The sequence below is a fragment of the Artibeus jamaicensis genome, unplaced genomic scaffold, assembly GCF_021234435.1.
Source record: "Artibeus jamaicensis isolate MK-2021 breed Jamaican fruit bat unplaced genomic scaffold, CSHL_Jam_final contig_354, whole genome shotgun sequence".
In the NCBI taxonomy this organism is placed as follows: domain Eukaryota; kingdom Metazoa; phylum Chordata; class Mammalia; order Chiroptera; family Phyllostomidae; genus Artibeus; species Artibeus jamaicensis.
This window is the reverse complement of record NW_026521803.1, coordinates 9,702,539-9,725,428: the sequence shown is the minus strand read 5'-3', so window position 1 is coordinate 9,725,428 and position 22,890 is coordinate 9,702,539. Positions and strand designations below refer to the sequence as shown.

Here is a 22,890-nt window from a genome sequence, read left to right as displayed (position 1 = left end):
ATGGGTACTTGCATTCCATTGTATCTTGGCTATTGTAAAAAATGCCACAATGGGCCCAGGGCACAAAAGACCCTGAATAGCTACACCAATCTTGATAAAGTAGAACAAGGCTGAAGGTATCATGCTGTATAATATCAAACTATACTACAAGTCTATACTTATCAAAACAGCATGGTACTGGCATATGAACAGGCATGTAGATCAATGAAACAGAATAGAGCCCAGAAATAAAACTATGACTTCATTATCAATTAATACTTGACAAAGGAGGCAAGAACAGACAATGGGGTAAAGACAGTCTCTTCAACAGAGTGTTGGAAAAATTGAACTGATAAATGCAAAAAATTAAAGTAGCCTACCTTCTTATACCATATACAAGAATAAACTCAAAATAAACTACAAGTTAAATGTAAGGCTTCAAACCATAAAACTCCTGAAGGAAAACAAAGCACTACAGTCTTTGACATTTCTTATAGCAATATATTTTTCTATCTCCTTGGACAAAGGAAACAGAAGAAAAATAAATAAATGGGATTATACGAAACTAAAAAGTTTCTGCAGAGCAAAGGAAACCGTCAACAAAATAAAAAGATGACCTACTTAATGGGAGAAGATATTCACCAGTAATACATCTCATAAGGGTTAATATCCAAAATTTATAAAAGTTCATTTGTAACTGGTGACACAGGAGGAGACTGGGGAAGAAAAAAATGATAGAATTTTGAGCATCTTTAAGATTGTCCAGAAGAGGGCAATATTGTACTGAGACTCTTTAACTGTCCAATTAAAAAGTTTCAGAATCTGTTAAGTACAGTTTTTAGTTAACCAAAACCTAGATCTCTAAGTATCCCACAATCCTCTTGTTTCTTACCTGTCCTACAGTTATTTCTAAAAGTGGTTTGTTTTGCTGCTTTAGGCAGTATAATGTTACAAGCCCAATATAATCAATCTCTCTCCAATCGGTTGGGATTTTGCAGACAGCATCGGAAGGCCTGGCTGCTGTGGCTCAGTGGATTGAGTGCCAGCCTGAGAACCGAATAATCGATTTCTTTCTCTCTCTCTCTCTCTCTTCTTTTCTCCTCACCTTCTTCTGTAATAGTCAACACAACCTTCCCACTCTTTGCAGTTTTCCAGCTTTGGTTCCTCCTTCACTGGCCAATGTTGCCGCCTAGCCCTGAAGACATCGTCCCAGCTGCCCAGCCCTACTGGCCACTGCCACACACCTCCCAGAGCTCCCCCTTCCACTCGGGCCCCAGACAACCTTGCCTCCTGGGGATCTGAGGCCTTCTCAAAGGCAGCAGAGCCCCATGACTGCTGGCTGCAATTTCCACCAGCAAAAAACCCAGTCTTTTGAGGATTCTGGTGAGTGAGGTTCCGGAGAGTCCAGTGTGAGCTTTGGCCAGCTTCAGACGTCTCTGAACGCAGAGCTCCAAGCACTACTGGGAGCCAGAAGGGGTCTGAGAAACCCACCTCCTCTGGGTGGGAATTCTAATTCAGCCTTTCACAAACACCTCTTTTCAACAGAGAAAGGGTTCTCTAAAAGCCACAGTCAGGAGCTACTTATGCCTCCTGGTGTAAGGGAGGCTGCCTGCACCTGCAGCACAGTGAGGTTGCATCTCACGTCCATGGAGCATCTTATGCTCCATAAGATGGAGCACCTGATGTCCGTGACCTGGACCACAGAGCACGCAGACTCTCAATCTCTCATCAGTTGAGGGATGAATATCGACAGCTCACAGCACGTTTCCCCTTGGCTCACTCTTTCCAAACCAGATAGACTCTGGTTCACCCCAGCCCCCCTGCTCCTCACACCTGTGCTGACGTGTGATGACAGAGTTCCCCAGGAGGCTGGTGGTGGGCAAAGAGAGAGGGGCAGAAACCCAGCAAAGGTCCTGCTCAGCCTGGCCACAAGAGGTCCTGTTGGAGCACTCGAGGGCTATTACAAAGCAGCCAACATCAGTGCCACAGCTCGGACCCAAGGAAAAGCTAGGATGCCCTGGGAAAGGGGCAAGGAACACTGGGCTTCGCTAAAAGGGGTCATCTTCACCACACAGAGAATTTACATGCCAATCAAGAAACACAAACTTATAACACATGGGAGTGTTTTAAATTTTAGGAATCAACTATTTTTTGATTACCTAGAGAATGCATATCTGAAAATATATTTGTATTTTCAATAACCAAGCAGATTAGCATCAAACATAGATGTGACCAGTGCTGGGTCTGTGGGATTTGCATGCTGCTCTTCGAGGCTGGCTGCACACCCTTCAGAGAGGACCCCTGCCCACCCCACCCCCCGCCACATTCAGATGTCTTCCCTACCTTGGCAGTGGGGGAAATCATAGGCTCCTGAGAGACACCTGTCACACTGCCGTCCTGTGATCCCTGGCTTGCATTCACACTGCCCAGTCACTGGGTTGCAGGGCGTCCGGTAAGAGCCAAGGGCTGAACACTGGCAGGCTGGATGAAAAGACCTCCGTCAGACATGGGGTGGTGGGGTACGGACCTGGATAAGAACGGGGGTGGGCTGGAAAGACCCAAATGCAAGTCCCAGCTTCACACTTAGCAGACCTGGAACCTGACACAATCTGGCCAAATGCCCTAAGCCTGTTTCCTCTTCCTTAGGTGGGAACAGTCCTGGTGTCTACCTGACAGCATTAAATAAGATCATACCTAAGGGAGCTGGGACAATGTCTGTCTCACAGTGAGCACTCGATGATGTTCCTGAGTTTTGTTTGTGCTGCTGTCAATTTCACATTGGGCAAGATTGGCTGGTTGTGGATGAGGGTTGGGAAATGCCTCTTGTGTGTAGTAACTGGTGCTGGTCAGAGAAGGAAGAAGGGGACAACCAATGGGGGTGTGACTCACTGGAGGGGACACATTAATTCCACACCCCACCTGGGATCAAGTGCAAACCATTCCACTCCAGATCAGCCTCCAACTGTCCCCTCTTTTTTTCCCTGTCTACCTCTCTCCATACCTGATTTCTCAAGGTCTAATGTAGTTGAATAATCACAGAAAAAGTTCCAATGGTCAGGGTTGGAAATGGATGGGAAAGGCATCTCAGTTTCTCCTCTCTCACCTCAAGTAGGGGAACTGAACCTATGTGCATGGAGAAAACTGACTCTGCTCCTCCCCCCCCCCCCCCCCCAGGTCGGGCTCCTACCCGTCTATGCAGCTAACCTCCCACAGGGCTGCAGTTACTCAGCATCGCTCCTGTTCTCACTGCAAGGACCCTGCTCCTGCAGAGGGGAGAGCAGGGGAGATGGCCCACTGATTTCCTGAGCTGGACGGTTTCCCATCTGAAGAACAGGAAGGAACTGAGAGATCACCTCTTTGATTTTCATTGTTACATAATGCAGTTCAGAAATTAAGTGACAGTTCTAAAGTGACCAATGAGTCTGTAGCAACGGGTTTCAGTCTCTGGGGCAGACACATCTGGATTCAAGTACCAGCTTGGCCTCTTAGCTGTGCCATCATGGGCAAGCAGCTCAGCCCCTCTGAGCCTCAGTTTCCTCTGCTGTAAACTGGAGCTGATGACGGGACCATGACATGAGGTCATTAAAGAATCACCAGTTTTGAGGCATGAAAAACACCGAGCACAGGGCTTGGAGTAAAGGAAATGCTCAGTGAGTGTTCACTCTTGTTACCATCAGTCCTGTGATCACCCAGTGCTTGGGGAGGTGCTCTGTACGTGACCCCAGGCTGCATTAATGGGATCAGGGAGTCAGTATTCCCGACTTCCAAATTCATAGTCAGGGCATGCAGTCAAAAAAACCCCACAAAAAACAAAAATACCACAACCTCGTTTGCAAGGTTTTAAAGATTCCACACCTGTTGAGGTCTTGACAAAGAAAAGAAAGATTCATGAGGTAAACTGTACATTCTGGTGATTTATTTGAGAGTGTCTTCAGGATGTGTCCAGCCCCACATCACCAAGCCCAGGAGCCCAGAGCTCCCCTGGGCATGAGACCAGGCCACGTTTACTCTCCTTGGAAGGGCTTGTCCCAGACCCCCCGGTTTTCTCATTTGCCAATTGCCTGGGACTTCAGCGGGCTAGGTGTCTCGGTCAGAGGGGCACAGTTATGTATTGGCAGGCCCACTCACCACCATGCCACCTTATTTTATATTCATTCATCCAGCAGACTTTGATTAAACACCTACTGTTCATCAGCGCCATGGCTAGGTGGTGGGGCGGAGGTAAATATGAAAAGCCCACATCCCTGATCTCGGGGAGCTAAAAATCTGGAAGAGGGGCTGGAGAATTATTGACACTGTATGACGCAACCTCCCCCAGTCTCCCAGACATTCTAAGGGAGATGAGGAAAGTCAGCTGGCCCTCGCAGACAGCAGCACAGGCCTCACGTCTCCTGCTGCCGCCTGGGTCAGCGTCCTCTCATGGCTCCTTGCTCCACCAGGCCTGTGCTTACCAGGGAACAATTTATGGAAGTGTTCTTGGATGGTTAACTTTGTGTGTCAAATTGCCTGGGCCATGGGGCTCCAATGTTTGGCAAATATCAGTCTAGATGTTATTGTAAAGGTGTTTCATTTAAAGATGTGATTAACATTTAAATCAGTTGACCTTGAGTAAAGCTGATTACCCTCCATGGGTGGGTCTCATCCAATCAGTTGAAGGCATTAGAAGAAAAGACTGTGGTCCCAAAGGAGGAAGGAATTCTCCCTCCGAACTGCCTTGGGACTCAAGTGGCAACATCACCTCTCCCCTGGATCTGCAGCCAGCTGGTCTGCTTGCAGATTTTGGACTTCCAGCTTCTACAATCACATGAGCCAATTCCTTAAAATAACTCTGTATGTGTGCACTCAGAGACACACACACTCACACACATCCTGTTGGTTGTTTTTTCTTGAGAAGCCTGACTAGTACTGGCTCTGTCTGCTGTTCCTGCCCTAAAAGAAAGTGAATGCAGAGAGAAAAGCACTCACTGGGCAGAGCAGAGCTTCAGGAACCTGGAGCACCGTGATGGCAGCTCTGGCTGCAATAATGCGGGTGCCACCTACGCCGACCCCCCAGGAGTTGTCCAGGGAGCCTCAGGAGACACAGTCACACCCCGGAGCAGGAAACAGAGACCCAGCCTTAAACACAGGTTCATTGCTCTGAACTGTCAATTGCTCAATCTGGCTTCACCTTCCTTGTTTCAACCCCGCTGTCAGTGAAAGCTGCCAAACCCCAAACCCAAACCCCAACATTGGCAGCCCTTTTCTCACTCTTGGAAATACTATAAGGCTTTAAAAATATTTTAATTCTGCTCTTTGTTTTGGTTCAGGTCCTTTAAAGTTTCTGAAGTATTTTACTTTTCATCTACTCATTGTTTCTGATTTAATACGTTTTTATTCCCCAAAAGTACTTGAAAATAATGACTAAAAGGTCCACGGTGTCAGAGACCTTGTCTGCTCATTCCCCAATGTCTTCCAGCATTGAGCACAGTCCTGTTCCCTCATACATGCCAAATGGACATTTGCTAAATGAAAGGATAAGCAACAGTTGAGCCCATATAGGTTCTTCATAGGTGTCTTCTCACTGAATCTTGCAATGCTGCTAGGAAACAAGTATTGCTATGAGTAACACCATTCTCTTCCCCATCCGTCAGTAAGTGAATTACAAGGCAAACACAGCTCCTATTGTTTCAGGGATGCTCTTATTGCCCATGATTTTGGAATGTGTTCTTCTGTTGGAAAAACAGGAAAGCACATTCTTCAGTCAAAGCCACAAAGCCACAAAGCCAACAGTCAGTTCTGTGATACTGAGCACCATCTACCTCTCTGGATAACGGACTTAGGGTAGATTCAATCTATAGAAAATCCTGAGGCATCTTCCAACCAACCACCTCAATGTTCTCCTAAATAAAAGCTGAGTTACAAAGTGAAGGGCCAGTGCAAGGCAAAATTGAATTTGCCCAGAATTTGGCCTCAGATGTCCCCCACGCCCAGCTTTCCAGGTCCCGTGTGCCTCCTCGGAAAGGGTGGGAGGGCCGTCCCGGGAGCTCCCCCAGCCAGGAGCCCTCCCGACAGCTCCATCCACCATCGGCTGGTGCATTTGGCCTCTTCTCCGGGCTCTCTGTCCAATTCATGAGAATATGCTCACAGATAGGTTAATCTTGGACTGGCAACATATTTATAGGAGTTTTCTAAGAAACGACCTATCACCACAACCCAAAGACCACAGCAAACTCCAACAGGGACAGTTCTGGGCCCGGGGTCAGGGGTTGATGTGGCTGATGTTCAGGGGCAGCTGCACTTGGCCCTCCTTCTATTTTTAGTCATGGAGGACCCATTGTTCCCACCTGCACCAGCAGAAGTGCGAGGGAAGAAAGGGAGAAGAGGGAGAGAAAAATAAAGAAAAAGGAGAGGAAGCCAGGAAGGAGGCGTGAGGAGAAGGAAAAGACAAGGTGGCTCGGGAACAGGAAAGGCGAGAAGTCAACCCCCCCAGTGACAAAGTTAACCTAGAGTCCCAGTTGTATTCCGTGGTTGACAATAAAGAGCTGAACCAGACATCAACAGAATTACAAATTACAAATACACATAGACAATTCTCCAATGTGGCCCTGTATTTCACACCTATAAGAAAGTACAGAGCCCAGGAGTGAGCCAAAATTAAAATGGTAGAAAATGGCCTTGTGCTAAGAGAAGTCTGGAATACATCAAGTTAAAGCAAACCACGAATGCAGGACCGCAGCTGGCATGAACTTAGGAAGGTTTTTAAATTCCTTTCCTAAAAACAAAATTCCCCTCCTAGAAGATTTTTTAAAGTCTTTAAAGCAATACAGAGCAAAGCCATAAGAACATTTTTTTTGGCTAGAATATACTGAACCATCTGATGTAGCATTTGGGGTCATATTGATTTGATGCTAAAATTCAATAGCAGTAGACTTCATCTAAAAAAGATCGTAAACTAAAATGTTGGATCAGACCTTGATGCTAGGTCAAGTTCAGATTTCAGTGTGAGCTTCAGCCACTAGCTTCAAAGCCACCCCCCAAGGAAGCAATTTTAAATGATCACAAAAGCTGTTAGAAAAAGGCGAGAGCAGGAAAAGTGAGACTATCACAGACAGACTGTGGGAGCATCCCACACTCTTCTGGAACCTGACAGTTTGTATCTGGAATGACAAACTGCGGTTATTCCTCCAACCGTACCAGACATAAGGCAGACCGCACATTTCTCGTAAAACTCAGAAAACAGCTCTAAGGCGGTGGGGGCTTCTCCGAGGCTGGATGTGTTTAGTGATGTCCACAAACACCAGACGTGAGGTGAACTGCTTGCCCATTCAAATTCCAGAGCCTGAACAATGCTTTCTCCCTCCCTCATCCACACTTTGGGGAGAGCTTAGGAGCAGGTGGAAAACAAAAGGGCAAGTGAAAGCAGAGCACACAATGTACCTGCACTCTCTCTGCCCCACTTAGTGAGCCTCCCCCGCCACTGGAATGGAACCGGCAGAGGCTGACCCCACACATTCACCCCAGGAGCCGAGAGTGCCGGCTCCCCTCTAGCCGCTCTTGCAGTGGCTGTCAGCATAGCTTCTTCCTCTCACGCTTCCTTGTTCCCTTGTCCACCTTCCGGCCAGAGAGGTCAGATGGCTTTGGAAGGCCATTGGAAGCAGAGTTCTAAAGTAGCTCTAACTGAAAATATAAATGAGATCATAAAGTCCTATTGTTTAAAAATCTGGACTCCAATCACTTAGCGCTGGGAACAGTGCAATGACCTTCATGCACAGCAACTGATTATAGAGCTTCTCAGGCCAGGGGTCATCTTTTTAGGGAAAAAAATGCTATAGTTAAATCTCAGAGGCTTTCCTCACTGTCATAGAACCGGTCACTTTGGAGAACTACACTTTTTCAGAATGCCGAGGATTTCACTGACAAGCAGTTTTGCCACTGCTCTTTGGTTGTGGCATCCTAATTTTGCTGCCGGGAAACAGCTCTCCCCCTGGCTCCATCCACACTGTTCAGACAGTGCTGGCTCCACTCTCAAGTTCACGGATGTGGGAGACTCAGGCATGGCTGTCAGAGCACTGGATTCCAGGGCCCAAGGTTTGATTCAGGAGCAAGTGACCCAATCACAGCCAGAACCGCCCTGGAGGAATGCACACTCTCGTCCCCTAGACTCACACCTAGAAGAAGGACTGTATCAGGCTGCTGAAGCAGTCATAACAAAATACTACAGACCGGGTGGCTTCAACGACAGGGGTTTATTTTGTCACAGTTGGAGAGGGGTTTGGAAGTCCAAGATAAGATACCGGCCAGTCCAGTTCCTGGTGAGAACTCTCTTCCTGGCTTTCCTCTGTACCCTCACACGGGAGGGAGTGAGAGAGAGCAGTAGATGGGTAGGAGGGGGAGGGAGGGAGCACAGAAGCTACTTGGAAGGAAAATCATAAGGACACTAATCCTGTCAGGTTACTACTCATTTAACCTTAATTTCTTCCTTAGTCCAAGTACATTCACACTGGGGATCAGGACTTTTAACTTATGAATCTCAAGAAGGCACCATTCAGCCCCTAGAAATGTATGCCTAAGAACTGTTGGCTACTTTTTCACCACCACCTGAGGCCTAAGAATAAAGCCAATGTATATGATTGCAGAGTTAACAGTGGAGAAAAACAGACTGGCCACTCTCTTTTTGAGCATCTGGATCAATCTATTCCTGAAACCAAACAGGCCTGGACTGTTCCATTCCATCCAATAAGTTATTTTTGCCTTAAACCAGTTTAGGTAGTTTTCTGTCCCACAAAACTATAGCTCTTAACCAACTCTTTAACCACCAAAACGTTTTCTTTTAAAAAGCAGTCTTACCAAATAGTACTCTTACTAAAATGTACTGTATACCTTCCTGCCTTCTGAAGCAGGTACGTAGACTCAATTTAACTAGTTCCACGGCCATCATTACACAGCTCATTTGCTTATTCTAATAGTGACTCCCTTCCCTATTGGTACCTTCTTGAGTTGGGCAGATCCTCCGTGCTTCATTAAGGGGCCTCACGCGGCTGCCCTCCTCAACTTTCACTCTGCTTTCCTGGTTTCCTGGTTCCCCTCTCACTGTGACTGTCTTGCCTTGATAACTCTCCCTCCTTTCTCATTTTATGTTGCTAATTCTCCATGGGTTTGGTTTGGAAAACAAACAACCCAACTTAGTAAAATTTTCTTTTTTTAAGGGAGCAGTCTGAGAGAGAGCCTGTGGGTTCCTTTAGTTGTAAAATGCACATCTTTTCGGTGTGCTTTTCGACTTCACAGAGGCAAGAGGGATCAGGGGATCTTCCTGTTTGGTTCTCACTTTTGCTCAAGACACAAGAACCAGGTACCCAAATTCCAGCTCAGCAGAATAATAATACTCCGTGGTTCAAAGAATTATAGCACACATTTACAAACAGGGACTCTTTTTCTCTGAAAAAAAATATGGTCAAAACTTGGGGTTTGTTATAGAAATCTGTGTTTAAATAAGCAGAGCATTAAAAACGGTCGCAGTTTCTAGAAACAAATCAGAATCATGGCGTCCTTTTAAGGAAACTATGGTCATTAGGCCACGTGGAGATGCAATCGAGTGTTTTACAACTAGCCTATTGAACAACCCCTACTGTAATCTAAACCCTATGGCCCTTTTCAACCTTACTCAGTGTGGATGATTATTCCCCTGCACCCTGATGAAACCTGTAGTAAATTCTCGGGCTTCTCAGCACATTCTCCAGTAAGAGAGCCATCTAAACTCAGGACAAGGTCAAATCTCCCCTCCCCCAGCTCTGACCTGATTCAAGACAAAAGCCCTCCTGGGAAGAGGTGCTGGTGCTGGTAGTGGTGGTGAGGAAGTGAGCATTCTTTCTACACTGTCGCCTTCAACCTCACATTGTCCCAGAGTGGGGATGGGGTGGGGTGCAGTGGGGGGCCCTGGAAGAAGAGAGAAAGGAAAGGATTGTTTCCTTGGACCAGCCCTGAAGACATCTGAAGCTGAGTCTCCTTCCAGGGGTGCTGTCTAGGGTGACTCCCTGCGGGGAACCTCTCTCCTGTCACCCCCTGTCCCCAGTGACAGGTGCCTCTCTATTCCTATTGCCTGTGACTTTCCTCAGCTCACAGTTTTTCAGCTCTAGGTAATATATTAACCAAGTCTTCTATTTTCTGTCTTCTGATGCTTTGATATCTCAGGGGTCTTGCTGACTCCAGAGGGGCCGCCCCTCCCTGGGTCACCTGGTTCCTGGAGTGCCCAGAGAGTGCACATTCCAAATGCAAACCAACCAGCTCAGAGCCCACCTCCTGCCTCTACTGGCTCCCACACTGGGGCCACTAACCCACTGCCCCTGATCACCCAGAGCCAAGTGCCAGACAACTAGGCACAGCCCCTGCACCCCAGAACCCACTAAATTCTTCAGCGAGCCAGTCCTAAGCCTGCTCACTGCCTCACCCACTCCTTCCTGCAGAAACCACAACCCAGGCTCCTGCCCACAGTCTCTTTCTCTCCCTGGGTCCCCGACCAACCCCAGTGTTTCCTTGGGACCCCAGGGCCTGCTCCATCCTCTTGGTAACTGGCAGTTTTTTCCTGATCGGTAGAGCCTTGCTGAACATCAATTTTTTTTGTCAATACGCTATCTTTTAAAAATATTTTATTTATTTCTTTTCAGAGAGAGGGGAGGGGAGAGAGAAAAAGAAGGAGGGAAATACCAAGTGGTTGTACACGCCCCAACTGGGGACTGGCCTGCAACCTAAGCATGTGCCCTGACCTGGAATGTCCGTTTTATTGGGCAAGGTCTCCTGGTGCCTCTAGGGCGACAGCATCCAAGACACCCCACCCAACCTTTCCCACAGCGAGCCATGGAAGCACCCATGCCCTGGGCCATTCTCAGCACTGCAATACCCTCCCTGCCCCGACCCCAGACAAGAGTCACCCAGTTCTCAGCCTTCGGGGTTTTCTAAGCCAAAGCCTGGCCCCAGGCACCTCTGTCCTGCTTGAAGCATGAAAGTTTTGAGGTGCAAGGTAAGCACCCACTCTCCTCTTGGGAAGGGTTTGCAGCCCAGAATCTCTCTCCTCCATTCTCTAACCTTTTCCCATTACTTTGAGTGTGAGAGGCTAGAGTGTTAAGAAACAGATCTCTGGATATTTCCTTTGCTCTTGGAAGTTTCTATCAGAGTTTAGGGCTAATTCTTCAATTTAAACATTTTTAAAAGGAGTGAATGGTAGTTTTAAAAACATTTCCTTTGCATTTGTTTTAAGTGCAAGAAAGGTTTTCTTTGATATCCCTATCAAGAAGCTGAGAGGATTCTCATTTGAAAGAGTGACCCCAATGAAAAGGCAAATTATCGCAGACATTTGCAAAATCCCAATTACCGTGTTAGTTCTGGCCCTCCTCCTGGCAAAGGGCCCCAAACTGAATTTACTCATCAAGTTCAAATGTTTTAAAAAGGTAACTAACTGGCTGCCGCTTCCATTTCTAGGTAGCTTGTCGCTAAGGTCAGACTGGGTCCCCGTGTCCTTGCGTCAGGGGTGTAAAGACAGTGGACAGTGGCTTGTTTACCTCCCTCCTTCCTGCTGGGTTGAGGGCAGCGGCAGAGTGAAGACCAGACCACGGCTTGAAATGAAAGGAGGGATGCCTCTCACTCCAGCTCCTCATCCTGCCCTGGTGATCGAGCGTGAAGATAAACAGAGTGGTTTCCCACCTCTTGACCAGGCTGGAGAAGCGATTATCCCTGTGTACCTGGCATAGGACTATCTTCAGGCAGATTTAGGTTTATTGGGTTATTGCTGGAATTCACTGAGCAGCAGTTTCCAGGGCAGAGAGAGATACTAAATGCACCCAAATGCTCCCTGACTTCGGGCCGTAGCTATCTGAAAGTCTGAAGCCACAAGGCCAAGGAGTAGAATAAAATAAAAGTGACAAACGTCTCAGAACCACAGGCAAATCCTCTGGGAACGCTTAACACAGTAGCTTTCAAACTCTTTTTAGCCACACCCACACTGAGAGATACATTTTATACTGCAACTCAATAAAAACCCACTTGCACACACAGAGGTGGAGGGTAAGAAAGAGAGAGTGAAATAAGTATTTGTAGCTATTTATAAAAAACCATGAATAAGAACTTCACAAAACATCTCTTTCCATGTACTTGTGTTGCACCCTAATAGTTTCTAGTGTGTTCCATTTCACTTTAATGCTGGTCTATACCCACTAATTGATTTCTCCATTCAATAATGGAAGTGACCCGCGGTTTGTAAAACTTGGCGAGCAGGCCAAGTGCTCAGGCTTTCGGATGTGCTGAGGGCGCTCAGGGAAGAGAACACAACCCCTGCAGTAAACCAGGCTGGGAGTCAAGAAACACCAGTGCTGCTCCTCACCCTGCAACCATGTAGCTTCCACTTTCTCTCTTGGGTCTCTGAACAGTCGCTGTGAAATAAGTAATTTCAATGACTTTTAATTCTAACATTCTAAACCATGTTGTTTTATCACTGTTGTGAAAGATAGGGGTCAAACTTACAGAGAGATGGGTGGTGTGTCTGCAGAGGACACACCCTGCTTTAATTTTTCCCCTCTTCTGCAGTATCTGTTTTTTAAACCGGTTTGTTGATATAATTCTTATACTATACAACTCATTTATTTAAAACATATGATTCAGTGTGTTTTTTAAAGATACATTCACAGGGTTGTGCAACCATCAGCACACAATCTAATTTTAAAAACACTTTTGTCCCCCACAAAGAAACCCCACGTCCACTGCAGTGGTCCCCACGCCCACTTCTCTGTCTCCCCACCCCCCCAGCCTGAAGCAACTGCTAACCTACTCCATGAATTTGCCTATTTTTGACATTTCATATAATTGAAACCATACAATAAATAGTATTTTGTGACTGGTTTATTTAACTTAACATGTTTTTAAAATATATTTTATTAATTATGTTATTACAGTTGTCCCATTTCCCCCTCTATTCCACTTTGCCTTGCACATCCCCTCCCACCTGTACTCCCCCCACCCTTGGATCACATCCACAGGTTGTACATACAAGTTCTTTAGCTTCTCCATTTCTCATACCATTCTTAATCTCCCCCTGTCCATTTTCTATTTACCATGTATGCTTCTTATCTCCTCTACCTTTTCCCTTATTCTCCTCCCTCCCCCTCCCCCCTGATAACCCTCCCTGTGATCTCCATTTCTGTGATTCTGCTCCTGTTCTAGTTGTTTGCTTAGTTCATTTTTGGTTTTGGTTTTTTTAGGTTCGGTTCTTGATAGTTGTGAGTTTAGTGTCATTTTACTGTCATATTTTTAATCTTCTTCTTTTTCTTAGATAAGTCCCATTAACATTTCATATAATAAGGGCTTGGTGATGATGAACTCCTTGAATTTGAACTTATCTGAGAAGCACTTTATCTGTGCTTCTATTCTAAATGAAAGTTTTGCTGGATAGAGCAATCTTGGTTGTAGGTCTTTGGATTTCATGACTTTGAATACTTCTTTCCAGCCCCTTCTTGCTTGCAAGGTTTCCACTGAGAAATCAGCTGACAGTCTCATGAGAACTCCTTTGTAGGTAATTGTCTACTTTTCTCTTGCTCGTTTTAAGATTCTCTCCTTATCTTTAATCTTGTGTAATGTGATTATGAGGTACCTTGGTGTGTGCTTCCTTACTGGATTCTGGGAGCCCAGTTTTTTCAGTCAGAGGTTTTGAGGCTCTATGTCCTTGAGCTGGAACCCTGGGTTGCATGGTATGTCTAGCTCCTCAGTTGTTCCTCCTGGTCTATCCACACACAGGTGTGGGACTGCCCGGCCCAACCCTCCCTCTGCTGCCTTGCTGCGAGTCCTCTCTGCCCAGCTGCCCATCTCTGCCCCTCCTACCCACCTGGATAAATGTTTCTTCTTTAAGTCCTTGGTTGTCAGACTTGCACACAGTTCAATTTTCTGGCAGTTCTGGTTATTTTTTGTTTTTAAATTTGCACTTGTGCTTCTTTTAGTTGTGCCAGGAAGCACAGTGTATCCACCTACGCCTCCACCTTGGCTGGAAGTCAATTCTGAAGTCAAGGAACAAGAAGAAAGGACGCCCCCTTTCTGCCCTTACCCTCCCACCTGCTAGGTGACCAAATCTCTGTTCAGAAACTGCTGAGAGTTTCTGTGGCCCCAGAGAGGGAAAGGCTAAGAAGTGAAGCAGAGGACAGAGGTCCATGGACAGGGTGTGCCAAGGGGCCAGGAGGAAAAGGAGGGGCTTGAGGTGTGGAGGGGCTTGCACACAGACATCTAGGCAAACAGAGAGATAACTGGGATTGGGGCTATAGGCCCTCAAAATGATGCAGCAGGTAAAACAGGGCAGAAGAAGGAGGGTTAAGGAATAATAGCTGCCATACAAGTGAGGATGCCGTGACTCTAGGAACTTTACCTGTCAGTGTGTACCTAACCTGCACAACACGTTACAGGGCAGTCACTGTTATTTGGAAACTGAGGAACCGAGGGGTGACATAAGTTGCCTAAGTTGATGGCCAGTGCAAACCTTGCTCGTGGCCACTTTGTCCTCCAGCTTTGGGGAAGCTTTTTCCTGCTCCCGTCTCACACACAGCTCCTTATTGTGGCTGACTGTGCTGACCTTGTTGAATGATCAACAGCAATGCTGACTTCTTCCTGTGTTCAGAGGCTGGGAAACTAGAAACAGTACTTTCCAGGGTCTCCTGGAGTTGGATTCTGGATGGCTGGCATCCAACTGGGTTTTGCAGTATTTGAATAAGAAGTATTCTCCTGGATAAGAAGTATTCGAATAAGATCAGAAATGGGGGAGAGTAAGGCAGAGGCTGCCTTCTTGTGGCTGGTCGAGTGTTTCTGCAGCTCTGCCCTGTCTGGCTTCCTGGACATGTGGGTTAACACCTGATTGTTTACAGCAAGCCCCTGTCTGGGTATAATACCTGCAGAGGTGTTAAGTTCCTGCCCTGAGCCCTGAGTGATAATCTTCTCTTCTTCTTCCTTCCCTTCCCAACATCAGCTACTGGGGGGAGAACAGTGGCAGGCAGTGAGGAGGCAAAGGAGAAGGACTTTGGGAAGTTGATTCAGACACTTCCTCATTCGCTCACCATTTACAGCACACCTATTATGCTCTACGGACAGGGCCAGACACCTCTTGCTCCTATCCTCTGTCCCCGTCAGTCACTGTCCCGGAGACTGGTACACACCAGTGGGGAAGGAGGAGTTTGTGGGTTGTGTATGCTGTCCTCTCTCCCTGGAATGCCCTGCCTCCTCCCCTTATCTACCTGTCAGGCTCTGAAATGCTGCTCAGATACTACCTTCTCTCCAGAGCCAGGATTTGCATGTGCACAGGCAGCTGACTCCAAAGACTACAGGTTTGACCACGAGGGAGGAGGCAGGGGAGGGCTGAAAAACAGGAGAGAGGCGACATGGCCCGAGGAGGAGGACGGTCCCATATAACGCACACATCTAAGCCAAGGGCTTATTTATTAGACTGCGGGCCACACAGCTGTGCCAGAAACAGCCTCTGCATCTCCCCAGGGGGAAGTTTATCTTCAGGAACTGATGATCACCAGGCAGCCTTGCCCACTTACCTTGGCAAATAGGGAATGAGTAGAAACCCGAGCGACAGGCATCGCACCGAGGGCCCTCGACCCCAGGGCGGCACAAGCATCTTCCACGGTCATCACATATTTCGGGGAGAACACCTTCAAAGTTACAATCACACCCTGTGAAGGAGAAGAGATGTTCAAGGCATTGCCCCAGCCCTCGGTCAGTTTCTCCCTTCCCCCAGGTTTCTACCATGAAAACAGAGACTATGATAGATCTGTGGTTTATAGACATCCTTAACCCCAAAGACTACATCTTAAAGGGAAATGAAACAAATATTCAGGAAAAGTCAGAGATGCCACTAAGACATCCAGGGTGAGCATCAGTGTGCAAAACATCTTTTGAAAAGTCTTAACATCTACTTTTGTGAAAATGCTTCATCTCACCCCAACTCTGAGCTTTGTAGAGTAAAAAACTTCAATTTAACAGATTCCAAGCTAGTGACAGTCTTTTCATTAAATTTTTATTAATTGATTTGCAGAAAGAGAGAGAAACATCAATTTGTTGTTCCACTTATTCACGCATCCATTGGTCGATTCTCACTGTGCTCTGACCGGGGACGGAACCCACAACCTTGTGTATCGAGATGATGCTCTAACGAACTGAGCGACCTGGCCAGGGCCTAATGACAATCTTGAATTAAACATACTTCCACCTCCCACTTTTTAGAAGCGAAGAAACAAACATAAATTCAGCTCAACCACGTGTCGCACATGGCTTTGTGGGGGATTCACCCAGACTGTGTCACTTAACCCCCCAGGCATGAGCCTGTCCCGCAAGTCAGGACGCTTTCAAGCCCGCAGAGAAGTGCTTTCCCACCTGAGACCTTCTTCTGCCTGGAATGCATTTCCCTGGTTCTTTCTCAGTTCAAAGTCAGCCCCGACCAATCTGTACAGGCAGCGCCCCCGCTTCCTCTCCTGTTCTCTCTCTTACCTGTTTGCCTTTCATGGCACTTTAATTACTGAAATCAGCATGGGCCTCGTAACTCGCTTTGACCAGTGGAATGAAGTGAACTTGCTGGTGTAGGATTTCTGAGTCCAGGTCAAAACAGTCTCCGTGGCTTCCACCCCGCCCTCTGGGAACCCTCAGACAGCTGTGTGACATACCCCGTCCAGCCCCGTCGAGGGGGAAGGCCACATGGGAGAGGCGCCCGGCGGTCCCCAGCAGACCCTCCAGCAAGTCCAGCAGAAAGACTGCCCAGCTAGCTCCCCCATTGTGAGAAGTAACTCTTGTCGTTTTAAGCCACTAAGTTTTGGGGTGATTTGTTACACAGCCATAGGTAAGTGAAACACCTTTAGAGCTGAACACTTAGTGAGGGGCAACCTCAGGGCTGCCAATGCCATCGTACAGTATTTCTCAATAAATAAATATTTCTCAAAAAGACAGGCTCTTGCTTGACTTCTTTATAAATGGATTAAAAAAATATGAAGGCAAGGGAGAGCTCTGTAAGATAGGTAAGCATTTTATAGCTGAGAAAAAAAGATGCTCAGAAAGGTTAATTAACTTGCTCAAGGTAACACAGCCAGAAAAGCAGGGTCACGATTTGAACACAGGTGTTTCTGACTCTCAAGCGCATGCTAAAGTTACAAGCTGATGACTGATTTTAAAAGCTACATTCAAGGTGTGTCCTAGATTAGTTTACATATTCAAACCAATCTCACATTTAATCTTTCTACATTTCTATCAAAAACTTTAATATCTAAATTGGCCACATGGTCTCATAAGAAAGATCCTGAAATACTCAAAGATTTGACTGGGTTCATTCACCCTAGTTATCAAGGAAGGGAGGTCTCATGCATTTTGAAGAGATTCTAAACAGATTAAAATAATAGGTCATTTAAAAAAGTTTAGTCAAATCCCACTCTTTCTGCCGTTGCCCTAAACCCTTAACCTTTCAGATGAAGGATAAATAAGAAAGCTGTGGAATTATTTTCTCTGAAAAAATAATTAAGAAAGAGGATCAGGGAACATCAGAACACCTTTATGGTCTTTGCACAATCTCTGCCTTCTCCATACTTCTATCAGGCAGTCATGTGATCTGACAAAAAGAGCACTGGACATGTTCAAGGGCACATTCATCACAAGAGAAGCCTTGGCACCCAGGCTGGCATGAGCACCGCCCTGACCGCTCTCCATACTGCCGTCCAAGGCCCCGGAGCCCTGGCCCCATCGGCACAGGATGCTCCAGGGAGAGGGAAAGTGTTACTGTCAAATGCAGTCCTAGCATTAACCAGGCATTCAAAGTCAGTAAAAAACTTGAACTTCACGTTGTCACTGAGGTCCAATCTGGTCACTGATTTACAATCATTTGTAAACAGAAAGAAAACATCTCATACCTATGCATTTTTTTAAAATTCTGCTTCTAAAATTCTCCTTTTCAACAATTCCTCATCCTTATCTAGAATGCAGTCCCACACAGTGCCAGAGCCAGGAACCTCGGAGGTCCCCCCTTCCCCTTGTCACCGAGTCCTGGTGGTTACACCTCAGGAGAGTCCCCAAAACGCTGCTCTCCTTCCAGAGCCTTCCCTCAGACCTCATCCTTGTCCGCCTGGATTATTCGCCGGCCTCCTCACAAGGCTGCCTGGCGCCTGTCTTGCCCCTTCCAATTCACTGTCCACCTTGGTGTCGAGTGACCTTTCTTCTCATATCATTTTCCAGTTTAAATTCGTCAAAGGTGACCCAATGCCTTCAGGACACAATCCAACGTCCTTGAAGGGTACGATACAATAGACCCTTCGAAACCTTCCAGACTGCCAGCCAGCAGCCCAAGTGGCACCTTTGTGCAAACTAGAACAGGTGTCCCTTCCTCCAGGTGCTTTCCTGACACTTGTGGTGAAATTGTCATAAATATACCATCTGCAATGCCCTCAGTGGACACAGCGCTCACTGTGGGTGAGGCGCAGGTGTGTGCTGTAACCTGCACCTCTGCACCCGGCTGCCCGCTCTGGTTGTTTCCTAACCCTCTCCTCGCCCCACCCCTTCACTCGCTTCTTCCCCCTCCCCCATGAGTCAGTCCCAGTGACCCACCCGCCACCTCCTCCCCTATCCCCACGCCTTCTCTCAGCTGCTAACTCCTTCACGCTCTAAGACTCAGCTCAGAGGCCTCCTGCTCCTGCTGTGGGGAAGCTCTTCCAGAACCTCTACGTACCCTCATTCCTTCCCTCTGTTTTCCTCTTCCTCCCTCCCTTTCTTCCTTCCTTTTTTCCTTCCATCATGCCTTCTGTAAGGGACTGCACGGAGGTCACTCTTGTATGCTCCCATGGCTTCGTGTTCTCGCCTGGCCATCGTATTAACTCCTGCTGTCATGACTGTTTGCCTGCGTGTCTCCTGCGGGACTGGAGCTTCCAGGGCGCAGGGGCCGCGCAGCAGGCGGAGCTGTGCCCTGTCGGTGCCTAGTCAGCGCCTAGTACAGGATGGGCACTTCATAAAAGTTCAGTGAATGAAGAATATGCTAGATATTCAAGACTAGAATTCTTTTCAGTAAACACCATTCCTTGAATTCTGTTTTATTGGCTTCAAAACTGAGATACCAGAATGTGCGTGCCCCTCTCTAAGCCTTACCTGGTGGGTCTCCAGGTCAACAGTGACTGCCCCACCCTGCCGGTCAGATAACGTGCCCTGCCTGGAGGGGAACGGAGTCAGAAAAGCACCCCCAGCAGCCATCTCCCCAACCTCAGGGTTCTCATCCTTAGTCCCATCCAGACTGACCTCAAAACTTCAGCAATTGTGAGTAGCTCCTAACAAAATGATTGGGGGAATCACACCCTTTTCATGATATTTGTCAAAAAACCTCCTGGACATTCTTCAGGTCAAAGGGGCTGCTTCAGAGAATCATCATTAGATTGAATGTCTCCTAAAGTAAGCACCTGGAGTCTTTCTGCAGATGTGGATTTTGCTTTTTGCTGCTCTTCACTTGACCTTGGAGGAATAAGAGTGTGTGTGCACCTGCAGGCTGGCGTCCCTCTAGAGTGTATGTTTTGCATATGCTGTGATGTTCAAAAGGAGCCCTTAAAGATGTGTCTACTGACACACTGAAACATGATACAAGGATATTGATACACTGGCTTCCTAAAAATAAATCCTTAGTGGATATAACTAATCACTTGGACCCAGAAAGTGCTAATAATATTCGGGGTCGTGAAATACAATGCAAAACATGCAAGCATTCTGATCTGTAATGTTGTTCTGTTCTTCTGCTTCAAAGCTTCAGTGTCTGAAATCGATTGTATGGATTTTCTAGTGTAGCAGTTGCCCACCATGGCCTAGGTGTGGGGTCTTAAGCTTGGAGATTCTGATAGAACCCCAGGATCTGTAAACTATGGTCTGAGTGCCAAACCCACCCCTATTTTAGTAAATAAAGTTTTCTTGGAACACAGCCAACCAAGTTCATTCATTTACATATTATCTATAGCTGCTTATATAACAGCAAAGTTGAGTATTGCAACTTTGCCTACAAAGCTGAAAATATTTACTACCTGAGCCTTAACAGAAAAGTTTTCCAAACACTGAATGGGAATTTCTACTAACCGAGAAGTGGTTTTTAACAAGAGACATATATTAGCATCATCTGGAAAACTTGCTCAAAATATAAGCCTCGGCTCCAATCCTGAAAATCTAGACTCAGATCTGGGGTGATACACAAGAAGTTACGTCTTATAAAACCAAGGGCTACTAAAACACAGTCCTGTCTAAGGACCACTGTATTAGAAGACATGGACACATCCAGGGACCTAAAAGAATTGAAATTCTCATGGTTGAAGGATGCTCGGTATTATCCAGTCCGGTGTATCATCTGGCTGCTGAGATGTTTGTGTTTCTCGTGTTCCTAGCCAGGAGTTAGGCCCTGAACTGGGTGTTTTTTAAATGCACTCATAAAAGACCAAATTGAAATGGATGTCTGTGCATTCGAATTCCCAAACAAATCTAACTGCACTAATTAAACTTCTTTTCCTCGAGGCTGTGTTCTACGGCTTCCCTAGTATTTTGTAACAGACGTCTGAACTTTCCTTCAAGTTCAATTAAGTTTTTTTTCCTGAAGTCACCGCCAGTCTACTTGGGGAGAGAAAAAAAAGAATTGGATAACAAAGGGATTACTGTAAACAGACAGTAAGTGGGGGATCTGAAACATTCTTGTGGCAGACGACCAGAGAAGCGTGTTGTAATCAAAGCTCAAATGTTGGGTTCTGTCTAGTCAATTAATGAACACTTAACGAAGCACTTGATTCTGCCCCACTCGAGGCAGGACACTGTGGTAGGTCCAGTGAGGATGAGAAACCAAGTCAAGCAGAGCTGCTGTCCCCAGGCGACCAAGGATCTGACAAAAACTTAAGACGATACATACTCCACATAACAGCACCTGGTGCCGTGGTTTGATCAGGCTCAGGTAGAGCAGAAGTAGGGAACAGCACAGGAAGGCAAGCTGGGTCTCGGCCTCCAGTGAGCCCTTTCTGCCACCCCCAATCCTACGATGTTCTCCAGGCCAATTCAGTCCCCCACGGCGTAGGATGACTTTTTCAGACCTCCTCTCTCCTCAACTCCAGGTCCTCCTCCCCATCCTCCCTTTCTGCCTCTGGCCTTGATTCTTATTTCACAGAGAGAAGAAAGAACAGCCAGAAGTGAGTGCCCACATGCCCCCATGACCTCATCCGCCCGCCTCTCCCCTAGCCCGTCTTACACATCGCCTTCTCTTTATAGCCTTTCCGGCTTCAATAAACAGCAGTATCTCCCTCATTTGCCCCGTCCAGTGTCCTGTCACTCTCTCGTATCCCACTGCTGGTCCAGCAATCCCCTGGCAAGTCTCGTTGGCTCTATCTCCAGATTAAATGCACAATCTGTGCACTTCTTGTCACTTCACTGACACCTCCTGGGTCTGAGCCACCATCCTCTCTTCCTCATGGACCATCACAGTATCTTCCCATGATGTCTCCCTGCTCAGCCTCTCCCCCTGCAAGTGGTTTCCAACTCAGCAGCTGCAAAGGTCCTTGAGCAATGTCACTTCTCAGTACAAACCTCTCCATGGCTCCCGTCTCCTTAGAGGAGAAGGTTGAGCCTCTGCAGTGGCTGACAAGGGCCTGCCATCTGGCCCCTGGAGCTGCCCCTCTTATGCATCTTCCCTTTGCTCACTCAGCCTTAGTATGTCTGGTCTCCCTTTTGTTCAGTGAGCACCCCCAGTGTGTCCCTGCCCCAGTGGCTTGCTTTGCACTTTCTCCTCCTGTGTCTGGACGATTCCTCCCAGACACCTGCAGAGCTCGCCCCCACCCACTCAGGGCCCTGCTTACTATCTTTTCAGTGAGGCTTCTCTATTTAAATCAGCAAACCTCACACTCCCTGACATTTCTCTCTGCCTCATTTTTTTCACAACACGCATAACCAAGGCTGCCTCTAGCTCATACTCTGAGCTACCACATTGGTGCAGAACCTGAACTCCTCTGCCAAGGAGATCTCTCCAGAGGCCATCTTCTTGTCTGGTCACAAGTGCCCCTTCTCTGTCCACCCAGACCCCAGACATGCCCAAAGGAGCGGCACATGTGCTCTCACACACCTCCCCCTGCCTGCACACCAGAGGGAGAGCATCTGGACACCCTGGGGGATGAGAAGTGACGTCAGTGGGTGCCTCAGACGGTCACGGCTGTGTGTAAGCGATGCTGGTGTGGGTGTGCCCTTCCGAGTGTGTGCATCCCTGCGTGTGCCATTGTGGGGTTTGGTAGGAAACGTCCCACAGCTCCAGAATCTAACCTAAAGGCCTGCAATATTCCCATGTGGGCTGGTTTATACCTGCAATGTGAATGACTCTCCTGTAAAAGTAGTGACCTTGTATAGGACCCAGCCCTAGCATATTAGAAATGTTATTTGTTTAGTGGTTTGTCTACTATGTATGTTATTGTATGAGTTCCCCAGCTGGAATATAAGCTCTAAGAGAGCTGGGAGTGCTAACCCCCCACAACAGCCAGAATGTCACTGTATATAGTCGGCGATCATAAAATACTTGCAGAATGGGAAATTTGGTAGGTGCGGCACGCACACCTCTCCACCCCAAAGGCTGCTTCCTGCACACCTCTGCCATTCCTCTGCCCAGGGGAGTGTTCAGGCTGCAGGAGCACCCCCGCTGCAGGCCAAGCTGGAGATGCCACAGAGTTAATGCCCCAGAGGCAGCCCTTCACCAGGGGCAGGTCATTGAAATTACTCCTTCAGTCCAGATAATGCTGAGTAAATCCTATGTGCAGAGGGATGGGGCTCCAGGCACTGCAGTAGGACCTTGCTTGCTAATGTATCTGTATAACAGCTTCTTTTACTCCCTGACTCACTCCCTTATTCAGGGCCCCCAACACCAGACCAGGGACCACTACCGGTCTG

General features: G+C 47.2%; 1 protein-coding gene across 1 annotated transcript in view; it reads right to left on the bottom strand.

The window, feature by feature from the left end:
- The window catches only part of LAMA3 (laminin subunit alpha 3), a 256,015-nt gene that overhangs the window by 135,510 nt on the left and 97,615 nt on the right, over nt 1–22,890 (bottom strand). The window contains exons 12-13 of the mRNA XM_037134081.2: nt 15,522–15,656; nt 2,323–2,460 (exon numbers count right to left, since the gene is read on the bottom strand). Of these exons, the coding sequence (XP_036989976.2) occupies nt 2,323–2,460; nt 15,522–15,656 (273 nt within the window). The remainder of the gene's footprint in view (nt 1–2,322; nt 2,461–15,521; nt 15,657–22,890) is intronic.